Raw genomic sequence first — 14,410 nt, 5'->3', positions numbered from 1 at the left:
CTTTTTCTCCAGCCTTTGTTTGCTTGCTTGCTTAATGCTCAACCCCGAAAAAGAGAGGAACTCAAAAGCTTGCATCATAGTTTCAGGGGTTGGGGTGGAGAGTCTTCAGTGTACTCTTTATTCTTCCTGCTTAAGTTAGATCATTACAGCCCAAGTCTTCCCCACAGAAAATGCTTCCAAACAATTACATATATCTGATCCAGTGTGCTGTATGTGTTAGAGGGTTGGACAAGGACCAGAAGACCAGTGTTCAAATCTCCACTCGGCCATGAGTGCCCTAACATAAAAGACCCTAAAAGATTAAGCAAATGAGTTTTATGTTCTCCTCTGGACTAGAGAATGCATATGTATTCAGTGATAGTCCTGTTCAGAGTAAACCCACTGAAATTAAAGGACATTGCATCCATTAATTTCACTTGGTCTGTTATGAGTAGAGCTTAAGCTGTACACAATCCCTTGATGACTCTGAAGGAAATGATTTAAGTTGAATGTTTGCAGATTGAGTTGACAGTGTATTTATAAGCATATAGTTTGTTGTGTGTTTGTGTGTGTGTGTGTGTGTGTGTGTGTGTGTGTTGGGACTGAATGCATAAAATCATCATTAAAAAGACAGGCATTTTTTTCTTATTGTTCTAAAAACATTTATTGAGAACATTTAACATGAGGGGAAAACAGCAGCCCAAAATAAGCCAAGAACAAAACAAACAACCAGGGTATAGATATGTAGCTGCTTTGTGGGTCTTTGGACTGTAATAAAGAATGTGTGTGTGATATGTAGCTCCTGAGATGTCAGCAGAGAATACAATCCAGTCTACAAGATACAATGTGTAAGAGATCAATAAGCAGATCAATAAAGCATTTATCTCTCTTAGTCAACAATCTACCATAATCTTCCCACCTCACCAACTTATGAACCTAGTTACCCAAACTTGACCTGTCAATAGAAGGTGGGAGCATTTCTATTGATATTCTTTCTTTCTTTCTTTCTTTCTTTCTTTCTTTCTTTCTTTCTTTTCGGAGACCAAAATGAAAAGCTGGCCCAGGAGAACAATGAGCTGCGGTTGCGCTTTCTAGAGCAGAAGCAACAGCTGGATGACTTGAGGAACCGCATGAAGTTTTTCACCAAGGTGAACTTCTTTAGGAAATGATAGAAAGTGGGGGGGGGGAGGTGAAGCTTTTCTATATTTCATGCACCACGCAAATGTTCCTTTCTTAAAAGCAAAAGAATTGCAGGGATATGACAAGAGTTTACTTATTCATGATATCCAGCAAAATGCCATGTTTTAGCGCGAATGCACTGTGTATTCTCGGTGTCTCACTCCATTATTCATTCCCATCGTACGGTGCCATCCTATTGACTGTGTCTGTTTCAGGAGAGTGACATTGACATGGCCGAACTCAGCGAGGCCCTCGTGCTTATCAAGGTAACTTGCGGGAACTGTCGTACGCCGCTTCCCCCCACCCCACCCCACCCCACCCCCAGCTCTCCAATCCTCTCTCAACACCTGGTGTTTCAAGAAAGGCTTTTCTTGTGCTGCTTTTGCTAGCTAATGCGTCTTGCTTGTATGAAATGGGTATGTTGCTGTTCAATTTCCGTAAAGCAGGAGACAGACAGAGAAAAGATGGCAGCATAGAACTTTTTAAGGTTATGTACATATTTCATTGCAACATCAGAAGTAGATTAACCTTAAGCCTACATGGATTTGCTTTAAAGCCTTTCCCTCTCTCTCTCCCTCTCTCTCTCTGAGAGTGAAAACAGTTGCTTTTCGTGTTATCACATTGCCCCAGTACAGGTCTGATCAAAACAACTTTTTGTTTACAGATTCTGAAGGATATGAAAAATAATTCCGAATGATATAAAAGCAGGTGCAAAGCTAAAACGTTACACTCTGGAAACATAAGCATTTTCTTTTCTCCCCTGTAGCTGAAAACCTGCTAGTTGTTTATTTATAAAAGCACTAGAGGGAAATTTCATTTTTCTCCTTGCACTGCTTTGTCGTTTTTCTGTTTGCAGCATAACTGCAGTGAAGTGAAAGAGAAAAGAAGGAATAGAAAATGATCGGTTTCCTGCCTTAAATAATTTTTAGTCGGTCTCTCCCTCCCCAACCCCCGCGCCTGTAGCATTTGTAGTTTCCATGAACAGTTATAGATTAATAGCACTTTTGCATAGAAAATAGTGCTCTTTCCCCATGCCTGCCTTTAGCATAATGAAATTTATATTAAAATGTGTATTTTGGAGCAGGCTCTTTAAAGGGTCTGAGAGATCCAAAGGTTGAGTACTCATTTGAGATGCCCTTCTCACTCGGTCCTGTGTCAGTGCCCCAGAGTTTCCTCAGTACTATTTTTCACTGATCCATATGGTCCCCATCCCATCTGTAAGACCCATAATTTTAGCTTCCCTGCATTCTCTCCCCACTTCCCCTGATAAAAATGTGCATATTAGAGAGTGCTCTTCCAATGTTGGTCACAGGGAATTGAACAGGATGAAAGTGGTTTGTAGCACAGATATTTGAACCAGGGACTTCTTTCTTGCTTTTGTACTCAGGCTACAGTATTGTGCCACTTATCTGGGAGTAAGTTCTGTTACAGCTTAACTTACTATACCAGCTCTTGTTGAAATTAATCCCAATGAACTCATTAGAATGTACTTCTGAGTAAAGGCTGCACAGGCAGTTATTAAATGGATCTGAGTTGCTTTTGTTCCTTTCCACGGAACTGAAACATTTACAAGCTTGGTCTCCAAGCATAGATTTATTTTAACGCCAGAAAATGACAGGTCTATCTGTTTCAATTTTGAATATATATATATATATATATATATATATATGCTAATTATAATGCTGTGAACTTTTGTGGATCAGGTTCGTAGGCAGCAAGCAAGCAGCGACCTCATGTTCTTGGAGAAAGTGGAAGATGACATCCATAAAGACTTGGAACGTTCTATGCGTGAGCTCCAGGCAACCCATGCAGAAACTATTCAAGAACTTGAAAAGACACGCAATATGTTAATTGTACAGCATAAAATTAACAAAGACTATCAGGTATTTAATTCTCCACTGTGCAGTTGACTGCTGGTATCTCTGTCATAATGCGTTTTCCTTTTCCTTTTTGTAGAATCTGATATATTAAGATTAATGAATCTGTGATTTTGCATGATAACCAGGTCTTAATGAGCTGAAGTCTATCAGACTGTGCTATTGCGATGAGTTCTTTATTGTAAGATACGTGTTGTACCACACCAAGAATTCCCCCCACCCTGAAACCAGTCTGTTGCACCTGCTGAAATACAAAAGTCCCCATCAGTATTGGCATTCCACCGGCTCATGAACACAAACATTTCCTTGATCTTATTTGAACCTTCTGCTTTGATTGTAGTTTTAACTGTTAAATTATTTTAATGGACTTGTTAAACATTTTAATTAGGGGTGTTTTAATGTGGTTTTAATTAGAGGTAGCTGTATTTTTATAATTGGTTTTATTCTTGTTATTTTGCTGTTCGCTTATTTTTTTGTGAACTGCCTTGGTATTTTTATTGAAACCTCTACAAAAGTTGCCATGTGATTTTTGCAGAGAGGTTTGGCATTTAGAAGGAACTCTCCCCAAGACCTCAAATTTGTTAATTGATCTACTGTAGCCAAGTGAAAGGGGGAGCTGTTTTTTAAAGGGAAGAAAGAAAAATAATTAACATAAGACTAAGGCTGTATGGGGCTGTATTTTTTCTCTCCTTCCTGAGCCTTGTTTGGATTACATTTTCACTAAGGTTTATACCAGGATAAGATCAGGCATGGACCTTTGTGTCTTATTTTCCCCTCCCATTGCTCTCCCCCTTTGCACCATGGGGAGGAGTGAACAACCAAATTCCATCTCCCTTACCATGGGCAATAGGACCTCCTTAATTTGGAGCTCAGTAGAAGAGCATGTGATTTGTATGCAGAAGGCCCCAGGTTCTATTCCTGCTAGAGTTAGGGGATACCCTGGAGAGTCATTGTTGGTCAGTGTAGACAGAACTGAGCTAGATGAACCAATGGGTCTGACACAGCATAAGGCAGCTTTCTATATTAGGGGACCTAGGCCACAATCCTAACCCTACATACATTTGAGAAAGCCTTACTGAATTTAGGGTGTGTTTCTGAGGAGAACTGGTTAGAGTAATTGTCACAGAGTCAGTGAAATTTCAAGTGCTGTGTCTCTCAGTCCACATCTCCTTGCAGTGAGTGGAATTGGGAGAAGAAACCAGGGGCCTGCTTTTGGTCTCTTCCCACCCTCGCCCCTACCACCAGAGAATTAATACCATGGAAGATATTATCTGAACAACAGATACGTCCTGTCCCATCACACCCCATAATGATAATAATAAATAAATAAAAATTATTTATACCCCGCCCTTCCCGGTTCAGAAAACCAGGCTCAGGGTGGCTAACAAATTTAAAACACTTAATTGTAATACAACCTTCCACACCAACATTACATGAATAAGGGCCAATTTCTACCCCAATAAGAGTGTGTGTGCTTTACTCGCTCCTTTACATCATCAGGCAGAAGTGGAATCTGTGACACAGAAGATGGAGGCTCTGAGGCAGGATTACGAGGCAAAACTGGAACAATATGTCCATCTTCTTGACGTTAGGGCTGCACGTATCCGGAAACTGGAAGGTATGTTGGTCAGGACTCTGGTTTCAATAGCAGGAAATATCTTGGGTCTGATTTGTATCTGGTTGATAGATTAGGAGAGTGGGAAAGTGTCAGTTTGAGATCAGGTTCCAGGTGCAGTCCTGAACACTTGCTTCATCATTAGTTAGCTGAAATCTGCAGGGGGTTAAAAGTAATATTCTCTGGGATTGACCGGGTCAAGTCCCTGGCATCTCTAATTCAAAAAAGGAGTCCGCAGGTGATTTGAAAGAACTCTGCCCAAGCTGATGTTAGTTGGAGCTCGATAGCCTGACCAGGTGTTAGACAGCTTCCTGTGCTCCTGTTCTTGAGGGCTCCTTTCCTCTGACTGGCATCCAGAACAAAAGGGAGGACACCATCCAGTGCTGGGCTCTAGTCAAAGATGAATGGGGCAAAGGAGAATGTTCTCACTGGGAGAGGCCCAGCCAGAGCTGGAAGAAACCAACCACATGAAAGGAAGAAAAACTTCACACAGGCAGATTTTGGAAAGAGCATTACAGGATCCTTATGCAGGGACCCTAATAGGTCTTTGTGGGGACTCGAGTTATAAAGGAGGTAGACAAGCATATTTCAGTGCTAGTTAAGTTTTGTATATGGGCTTAACCCTTTATTTCCTCATGTATTGTTTAAGAGTGGGATCATGATTGTTTCACTAGCATTTGTATTTGTGCACAGCTTCAGCTATGCAGACCCCTCCTTTTTCCAGTCATCACAAATGACACCGTGAGGCTCTTTTCCCCATTGTATTACAGGGGGACCGAAGCTGAGAGAGAATGGCTCACTCAGGTCCACAATGTGACTTATGGTTAAGGTGGAATTAAAAGTACAAATATCCCAAGACAAAGTGCACTGCTGTTCAGTTTACATTCTGCTGCAGATCAGCTGAATTTAGCGTTATTTGCTCCAATAGGTTTATAGAGTGGGACCAGATTTTTAATATTACCAGTGATTCTGGTTGTAATGTGCATATATCACAGGGCAGGTAGCCAGTGAAATTCTCAAAAGCAGCAGAGAGGACATTAATGCCAACAAACAGAGTCATATCTACTTCTTCTTGTTTGCATTCCAGCCCAGCTGAAGGATATTGCTTATGGTACCAAACAGTACAAATTCAAACCAGAAATCATGCCAGATGATCCAGTTGATGTGTTTGATGAAACTGCTCACCTAGAAAGAGGAGAAAACTTGTTTGAAATTCACATCAGCAGAGTAATATTTTCTGCAGAAGCTGCCAAGTCTTTTGGTGATCAGGAGCCCACGACTTTCTGTACCTATGCATTCTATGATTTCGAATTACAGACAACTCCAGTCGTTCGTGGCCTTAGCCCAGCCTATAATTTTACTTCTCAGTATCTCATACGGGTGGATGACTTCTTTTTGCAATACATACAGAAAAACTCTTCCACACTTGAGATCCACCATGCCTATGGCTTGGACTTTGAGACAGCAGCAGCCTGCCAGCTGAGATTCCATGAAATATTGGAGAAGAATGGCAGAATCTACAGCTCAGCCATGTTAGTTGGTGAGTCTTGGTAATGTTTGTTGCAGTGTTGAGATTCATTGAGTGGCAGCTGGTACCCATTGGGATTGGCAGGGTGGGAAGCAGGAAGTAGGCGGAGCCAGAGCCAATTTTAGCTTTGTTCTCCTGCCTTCCTGCTGAGTTCTACAAAGGCAGCTCCGAGATTAAGGAGGAGGAAGCTGCCAGGCAGTGCCACCCCCTGGCCCAGTTGCAAATAAAAAAGCAAGCAGATGGGTGCTGACTGAGGTCAGACTGCAGCTGGTGGTGCAGTGCCTCATACATCCTTATGACCCAACCTGCACCAGCTGCAGTTGTGTATTTGTTTGCAATTTTAGGTACGATGCATTAGAAAGAAATACGCACACTCAGAAAGTAGAGTGTGGTCGGAAATACGATTTTCTGAATCAGGAATGGGGAACCTGTGGCCCTCCAGTTGTTGCTAGATTTGAGCACCCATAGGGACGCGGGTGGCACTGTGGGTTAAACCACAGAGCCTAGGACTTGCTGATCAGAAGGTCGGCAGTTCGAATCCCCACAACGGAGTGAGCTCCTGTTGCTCGATCCCAGCTCCTGCCAACCTAGCAGTTCGAAAGCACGTCAAAGTGCAAGTAGATAAACAGGTAGCGCTCCAGCAAGAAGGTAAACGGCGTTTCCGTGTGCTGCTATGGTTCACCAGAAGTGGCTTAGTCATGCTGGCCACGTGACCCGGAAGCTGTACTCCGGCTCCCTCGGCCAATAAAGCGAGATGAGCGCCGCAAACCCAGAGTCAGCCACGACTAGACCTAATGGTCAGGGGTCCCTTTACCTTTAATCTCTGACCATTGGTCATGCTGTCTGTGGCTGATGGAGAATTGGAGTTAAGTTCCCCATCTCTGGACAACATCCACTTTTCAATTCTGTGATCTGACTGTTTTTTCACATCAGAAAGGAAAGACTCAGTAACTGCAAACTTGTGTAGTTACATTTCTGTGAATTTCAATAAAACTAGTTCATGAATTAGTGTCACTTCACATATTATGTGGAAACAAATGCCTGCTTGGATACACATAGTGAGGATTGTGTATTTTGATGTAAGCCCTGGAAATTCCAGTTCAAGCCACCAACAACGTATATAAGTTTATAGGTGGCCTGAATCAGATAGCTAAATGTACGTATTTTTATGGTTTCTTACATTTGTATCTGCTCTTACCTCTGCTGTGGAGTCCAAGGTGATGTACTTGTGGTTCCTAGACCATTACTCATCCAAGTACTGATCAGACCCAGACCTGCTTAGTAAGGTGGTGGCTTTAGGTGCCTTCAGACCATACCTTTGGACCTTATAAATAAATTCCTTTGTTAGTAGATCAAGAACCAGTTATCATGCATATTGGTAGATCTGAGGTCACCGCAAAATGCAGTATAATTGAGACATCTAAAAAAGATAAACAGATGTTTCTGCTTGTTAATTATGGATTGATCAGTATTTATGTCAGAACATTAAAGGTGCAGGCATAGTTTTGTTTCAATAATTACCATAAAAATATCAAATTCCCATTGTGGTCTACGTATTTATTGGCTATTGATGGGTCATGATAGATTTTCTTCCAACTAAAGCTGCACTAAAAAAAAAAAAAAGCATTAAAAATATTATCTAATCGAAAGCATGACTCCCATTACCAGTAAATCAGGATTGGACTTTTACCTTCACTATCGAAAATGAGTTCCGCCTGCTACTGGTATATTGATTTAAAGGGAACTATGCAGGCTTAAACTCATAATCTTAGCTGCAGCTCTTTGCAAACAATTGCTTTGACCAGAGGAGTAAGAAATCAGAAATCGGTCTTGCTTATAGCACCCCAGAAGGTGTGGTGGGGAGCAGTTTTCATTTCATGTCTAAACACCATTAGGAAAGGGCCTACCCAGCTTTCCCAAATAAGGATTTCCATAACCTCGGCACCAGAAGAGATGTCGTCTCTTGGACATCCATGAATCTCTCTGTCGAACATAAAACAGTGTGCTCCCATTATTACACTGATAACCTTTGCAGATACAGCATTACTAATTTCTAACTGGGGTTGTTGGAGCTGTGGCTCTCAGGTTGTTGTATTCCTATCCACTATAGCCAGCGTGGTCAATGGTCAGGGCTGATGGGAGTTATAGACCAGCAACATCAGAAGTGCCACAGATTCCCCATTGTGCTCTAAAACATGGTTAAGCAAGACATACGTCCTGCTTCCAGTGCTGGAGCAAAAGGATAAGGGGTGATCCAAAAACTGCCTTTGTATATTGAACAACAGATTGTAACAGCATCAAGCTTTCAATAAAATTAGGATCGCATACCATATTGAGCGAGTTCGTTGACTGCACGTTCCGAATCAAAAAGATCATTGTTTTTATTATTCTGTGCCAGAATGGTGATCATTTTGAGACAGTGTGTTTGGAGTTCTGGTGTCCATTCTAACTTTCTCTACTTTTATTGAACATCTTATTCAATAAAATAATGCAGTGCCACATCTCCCTCTGCAAAGATTACTTGACACTCCACCTCAGTTTTTCAAAGTTTATTGTTTATTTTCTGTGCTTTAGAGATGTTTTATTAATACTGGATAAATTGTTCTCTTGATCTCTGGATCGTTTTATGCACAAAATGAAGGGTGGGTTGGGGCATGTTTGCATTTGTTGACAGAATCAGATTTGGATAAGAGAGGTCTGGAATTAGGAGATCTTCATAAACCTGATAGGTGGAACACTTGACTCTCTAACTTTGTATGATGCACCACATGTTTTATGTTTAGGAGTTGGACAAAGTGTCCGAAACTATGGCACTGTGGAATACTGGGTCCAGTTAAGAGTTCCCATGGACCAGGCAATCAGGCTGTATAAAGAGCGGGCAAAAGCCCTCGGATACATAACAACAAATCTAAAAGACCAGGCAAGCTCAAGAATCTAGATTTGTTTTATTAACCTTATCGTTGTGGCCATAATTCTGTTTCACTTCATGTTGTAGCATTTTGTTTATATGTCTTTGCTCCATATGGGTGTGTTCCTATTGAATTTCTGGTTTTGCCTTAAATGCTTTGCCAAGATGTGAACTCGTAGATCTGCTCACACATGTCCCAGGTGTTCCTCCAGATTTATCACCCTAGCCAATAATCCATGCATCCATTGGTTATAGGAGGATTCAGTAGCATAGCTCCATCCTATGCTAGCAGACCCCAAATCATGGACACTGAGATGAGAGTGTGGGAAGAAAGTATAACAGTGTTTAGACACATTGATGGAGGATAATGCTATCAATGACTACTAGCCATGATGGCCGTGTTCTGCCTCCATTATCGGAGGCAATATGTCTTTGAATTTCAGTTGCTGGGAATCACAAGTGGGAAGAATGCTATTGTGTTCAGGTTCTTCTAGTGGACTTCCCACAGGCATCTGGCTGGCCACTGTGAGAGCTGAGTACTAGGATAAGGTGGGCCCTTGGCCCGATCCAGCAAGGATCTTCTTAGGTTCTTACAACAAAAAATAACAAAGTTTATGGTGGGTAACCAGTTTTCCTAGTAGAAGTAGCAGGATTAAGAAGGAGGAGAAAGGGACTTCAGAACCATTAAGGAACAAGCACAAGATTCTTTTTATAGATGTCCTTCATTTAAAACAAGGACTGCCAACTTCTGGAGTTTGCAGGACTAGTTTATTCTTGAATAAGCTGCTTTCATGACATCAACAATCCCAGCAGGAATATTCCTGCTTCCAGCTTGAGAAAGTGACTGGGAGGAATACATTGTTCTGCACATCAGATAATGAAGGTGCCATAGTAGAAGCTGTGACCAACACTCATTAATTCTTAGAATATACCATCTCAAATTTGTTTGTGCCATTTTTATTTTGCCCTCCTTCCAAGGAGCTCCAGGCAGTGTACATGGCTTCCCCTTTTTAACCTAACAACAATCATGTGAGGTAGGTTAGGCTCCGAGTGGCTGGATCTGCCCACAACCTTCATGGCTGATTAGGGATCTTGGAACATGCCTCTCCCCAGTCCTAGCCCAGTACATCAGAGTTAATGCCAGTTCGATCTTTGTGTGCATTTCAGCTTGCCAGTATGTCTATAAGTCTCTCTTCACCTAATTAGCTTTTTCCCCCTCCTGTTAAAACAGCCAGTGCTCAGTCCTGCCCAAGTCAACACTTCAGCAGATGGAAACTTAAATGAGCTTCACATTACAATAAAATGTTGTAGCAACCTACAGTGCCGAAAGAGAAACCTCCAGCCAAATCCTTATGTTGTCTACAAGTTCTTTGATTTTGCGGATCACGATACCGCCATCATTCCTAGCAGCAACCACCCGGAGTTTGCCGATCATATGTGCTTCCCAGTGCCAATGAATGCAGACCTCAATAGCTACCTAAAATCTGAATCCTTGAGTCTGTATGTTTTTGATGACAATGAAACAGAAGATGGGGTTTATCTAGGAAAGGCAAATGTGCCTTTAATTTCATTAGCACACGACAGATATATCTCTGGTAAGAACCTTTTGCCAAACTATAAAACTAGCTGGTATATTTAAATTTAAATTGTTATATTTTGTTGAAATACCAAGCTCAGCTTGGTCATTGCTTCCCTGCTAGCTGTTAATACCAGCATCATGTCCACATTGCAGCTGTTGTACCTTTTAAATCTTTTGAATCTTTTAAATAACTTTCAAAAAATCACTCTGACTTTCTCTCTGCCCAACCTCTTCTGAAACGAACGACAGTTGTTCAAGAGCCCCCACACAGGTCCCATTCATTCCCATGTAGGTCATGCAGGAGAACTTCTAAATGTGTGGTTCCCTAAGGCCTCTGTCATACTTAACTTGAAAGTAATTTCCACTGAAAAAAAAGATGGGGCTTACTTCCAAGTGCATACGTGTATGGGTGGGATCTTGGTGAAAATTGGTTCCTCTCCTCCATGCTAACTGATTTACCAGTGTAGTACATTGCTGTTATGATAGCAAAGGCCCTACTGTACAATTACTGCTGGTATAATTCTGTTAGACTGTGCCTTTTTATCCAGTAATTTACGTATTTATTTTGCACTTATATTCTTCCTTCATGGAACCCAAGGCAGCATAAACATTGTTCGCAGGTGCAGTGGCCAGGGCCAGCCCCGCAAGATGGTGCTTAGTCAACATACAAAATATTCAGAATACTAGCTCTTATATTTGTTCTTGTACTTAATTTCAGGTACCTTTGAGCTAACGGACTATAAAGGCCACTCCACTGGTACAATTAGCGTTGAACTAAAATGGAAGTTTGCCTACCTCCAGCCAGCTGGTTTGATTGTTGCTGCAGACCTAGCAGATTACATCCAGAATGAGAAACCAGTGAAGGGCCAAGGGGAAGGTCCCATCCTGGCTCCGTCTTTCTCGTCAGCACCAATGGTATGATGTTTAAGTCTTCCTTTTTTTTTTTTAGGAAAGAGTATATATGTGTCTCCAAATGAAATGAAATGGTGGTTGGATACCCACCCAGCCCAATTTTCCATCACTGGAGCCCCATGTCTTTTTTAAAAAATGAATAAACCTAGATAAACGTCCACTACTGAAACACATTTTGATGAGCAAGCTTCTCCCAGCTTACCAAAGTATGGACTCATTTCAGTTGCTCTGGCACAGGCTCAGTTCCAATTTGGCATGCATTAATTCTTTTAAGCTCAGACCATTCCAATTGAGGGCACTGTCACACTCCTAGTGTGATGGAATTGGGACTCAAGATCCCCAAAGACATCCCCTCCCCAACATTAGAGATACAGGAATCTGTCTTGTACTGAGTTAGCTCACTGGTCCATCTTGCTACAGTAGCAGCTCTCCAGGGTGTCAGTCGAGGAAACTTTTCCAGCCCTGTCAGAAGAGGCTAGGGGTTGAATTTGGGGGCCTTCTGCATGCAAAGCAATTGTTCTGCCACTGAGACACAGCCCTCTTGGGGAATGATTGTTGTGAAGCTTCCCAGCGTTTGAAGAACTACTGGCCCAATCCACTGAGTGGGGAAGATTGAGAACGAAGCAACTAGGATTCCTGGGGAATGAAGTTTGCAGTGCTTCTCAGCTCAGTAGTTTGGACCAGAAAGCAGACCTGCATATTCCAGGCTTCTTAACTCTTCTGAATTCAGGGGGGTGGGCTGGAAGACAGTGCATCTGAACCCAAACTGTGTTATCAGGAACTTTGTTGGTACTGCTAGTTTTTGACTCAAGTCTCTTTGTTCCTTAGAGGCCACAGCCTAAGCCAAGACAGCGCCCAGCTGCAGCAGACAAGAAAGTATCTTTTGTGGAGGTGCACACGCTTCCAAATCCAGTGAGTCTGAACTTTTTCTCTCTCCGTGTATAGAGCCCATTTCTCCAGGCAACCTAAAATAGGCTCTTCAAATAGCTCTGCCTTTTCTACTGAGTGACTATAAGATCTTAAGGTCTATGAGATCTCCAAAAACTAGGGGATGGAAAAAGTGGGGCTGTATAATCAAGACAGAAACAAACTACCGTAGCTTCCTCAAGTCCTTTTGCCAAGTATTTTAATGATAGCAAAATTTCTAGGGTATTTTTTTAAAAAGAAAATATTAAGTTTTTTAAAAAATGTTATAAATAGCATCATGCACACAGCCAGAATAGTAAACTACATTAAAATGCTTGGAAAAATAAATGTTTATTTGTCTATTGATGAAAGGGTGATGATTTTGGGGTTTTAGGGATAGAATTCCAGAAATGCGGTGCCATCACCAAAAAGGTTGGTTCCCTCTCTCCCCTCTCCCTCTCTCAGCAGTAGCTTTTTCTCATGTAGGATTACACTTGTGTTGTCTTTAGGTACAGTTTGTTGATGTCCCATGACACTGACTGCCTAATAAACAGTTGGTCTGTTTTATTAGGATCAAGTAGTAACTCTCCAGATGTTTTGGGACTACAACTCACATCATCCCTAGCTAACAGAACCTGTGGCCAGGGATGATGGGAATTGTAGTCCCAAAACACCTGGAGGGCCGAGTTTGAGGATGCCTGCTCTAAGTGATGTCTTACTGTGTTTGTCTGTTTAACTGAAATGGTTAGCTGCTTTGAATATAAATATTAAAAACTGAGTAGAAATTTGCTGAATATTTTTATTCATTTTTAAAGCTTTAACAATATTTGTATGCTGCCCTATAACAAAAAATTATCTGGGTGGCATACAAAAAAATAAGTATGAAAACAACTTATATACAAAATGAAATTTATACACAAAAACCATAAATACAGCAAGAAAACAAAATTCTCCACAACTCCCAAAGCTAAAGCACAGATTTAAAGACTGTGAGAACCAGATTGCATTAATTATTTTTAAAACACTGAGTGAACATAAAATTCTCTTCCTGGTACTAAAAAGATTACAAGGAAGGCACTAGGTGAATCTCTCTGGAAAGGTTGTTCTATAGCGGAGTGCCACTACCAAAAAGGCCTTCTCTGTGGTGGCTACCAATTTTACCTGTTAAAAAAGTGACTATTGGGTTTTAAGAAATGCTGTCTATATTTGGCTCCTAATAACTTTAGAGTCCCATTCCTGAAAAAGAAGATCAAGAGACTGAGCAGAAAACTAAAGATGAAAGGCCCGATGTTTCAAACATTCCACAGGTACAAGAAATTTAAAACCCACTAATTCAAGATTTTATTTCTAATTTTATGTGGTGCTGAAAGCGTTAATTGATTGTTCAATCAATACATTTAATTTTGGATTTGAAATTATGGCTTTAATTTAGTCTTAGAACTATACCATGGATGGGGAACTCTTCAGATCCTGTTGGACTCCGATTCCCATGAGCCCCAGTCAGTTTGGCCAGTGGTGAAAGATGATGGCAGTTGTAGTCCTAACAGGATGGTTGGAAAACCTTTTAAGTCTCTGCATACAGGGAATATATGCTGGCTGCCTTTCCAGTGTGAGGTTGTCCGCAATCTTTAATAGCATAGATAAACCCTTTAGGTAAATCACCTTTGTGGCAAGGTGATTGTGGGATCTCAGCAGATCTATCAGCCTGGGGTAGGCAAGGATGCTGTAACTATAGTAACTCCATGCATTCCACTTAGATAACAGACTGTCCATTTCAAAGGAAGGTTAAGAATTTAGACTGGTTGTTCTTAGTTACAGGAAAGTAATTCTATCTCCTACTCCCTATCCCTGGATTGGTCATTTGACAAGCTGCTCTGAAATGAATGGCAAAAATTCTGCAGGGAAAAGAGAAAGCTAGGCATTGCAA

At 41.3% G+C, this 14,410-nt stretch overlaps 1 protein-coding gene across 1 annotated transcript in view; it reads left to right on the top strand.

Moving 5' to 3' along the window:
• The window catches only part of RPGRIP1L (RPGRIP1 like), a 74,335-nt gene that overhangs the window by 28,177 nt on the left and 31,748 nt on the right, over positions 1 to 14,410 (top strand). Inside the window, exons 11-20 of the mRNA XM_079988977.1 lie at positions 1,021 to 1,127; positions 1,374 to 1,424; positions 2,862 to 3,041; positions 4,536 to 4,653; positions 5,738 to 6,190; positions 8,962 to 9,098; positions 10,318 to 10,681; positions 11,384 to 11,580; positions 12,406 to 12,489; positions 13,710 to 13,790. Coding sequence (XP_079845103.1) covers positions 1,021 to 1,127; positions 1,374 to 1,424; positions 2,862 to 3,041; positions 4,536 to 4,653; positions 5,738 to 6,190; positions 8,962 to 9,098; positions 10,318 to 10,681; positions 11,384 to 11,580; positions 12,406 to 12,489; positions 13,710 to 13,790 — 1,772 coding nt within the window. The remainder of the gene's footprint in view (positions 1 to 1,020; positions 1,128 to 1,373; positions 1,425 to 2,861; positions 3,042 to 4,535; positions 4,654 to 5,737; positions 6,191 to 8,961; positions 9,099 to 10,317; positions 10,682 to 11,383; positions 11,581 to 12,405; positions 12,490 to 13,709; positions 13,791 to 14,410) is intronic.

Source organism: Podarcis cretensis (assembly GCF_951804945.1).
Source record: "Podarcis cretensis genome assembly, chromosome: 8".
NCBI lineage: Eukaryota > Metazoa > Chordata > Lepidosauria > Squamata > Lacertidae > Podarcis > Podarcis cretensis.
This window is presented reverse-complemented; position numbering and strand designations above follow the sequence as displayed.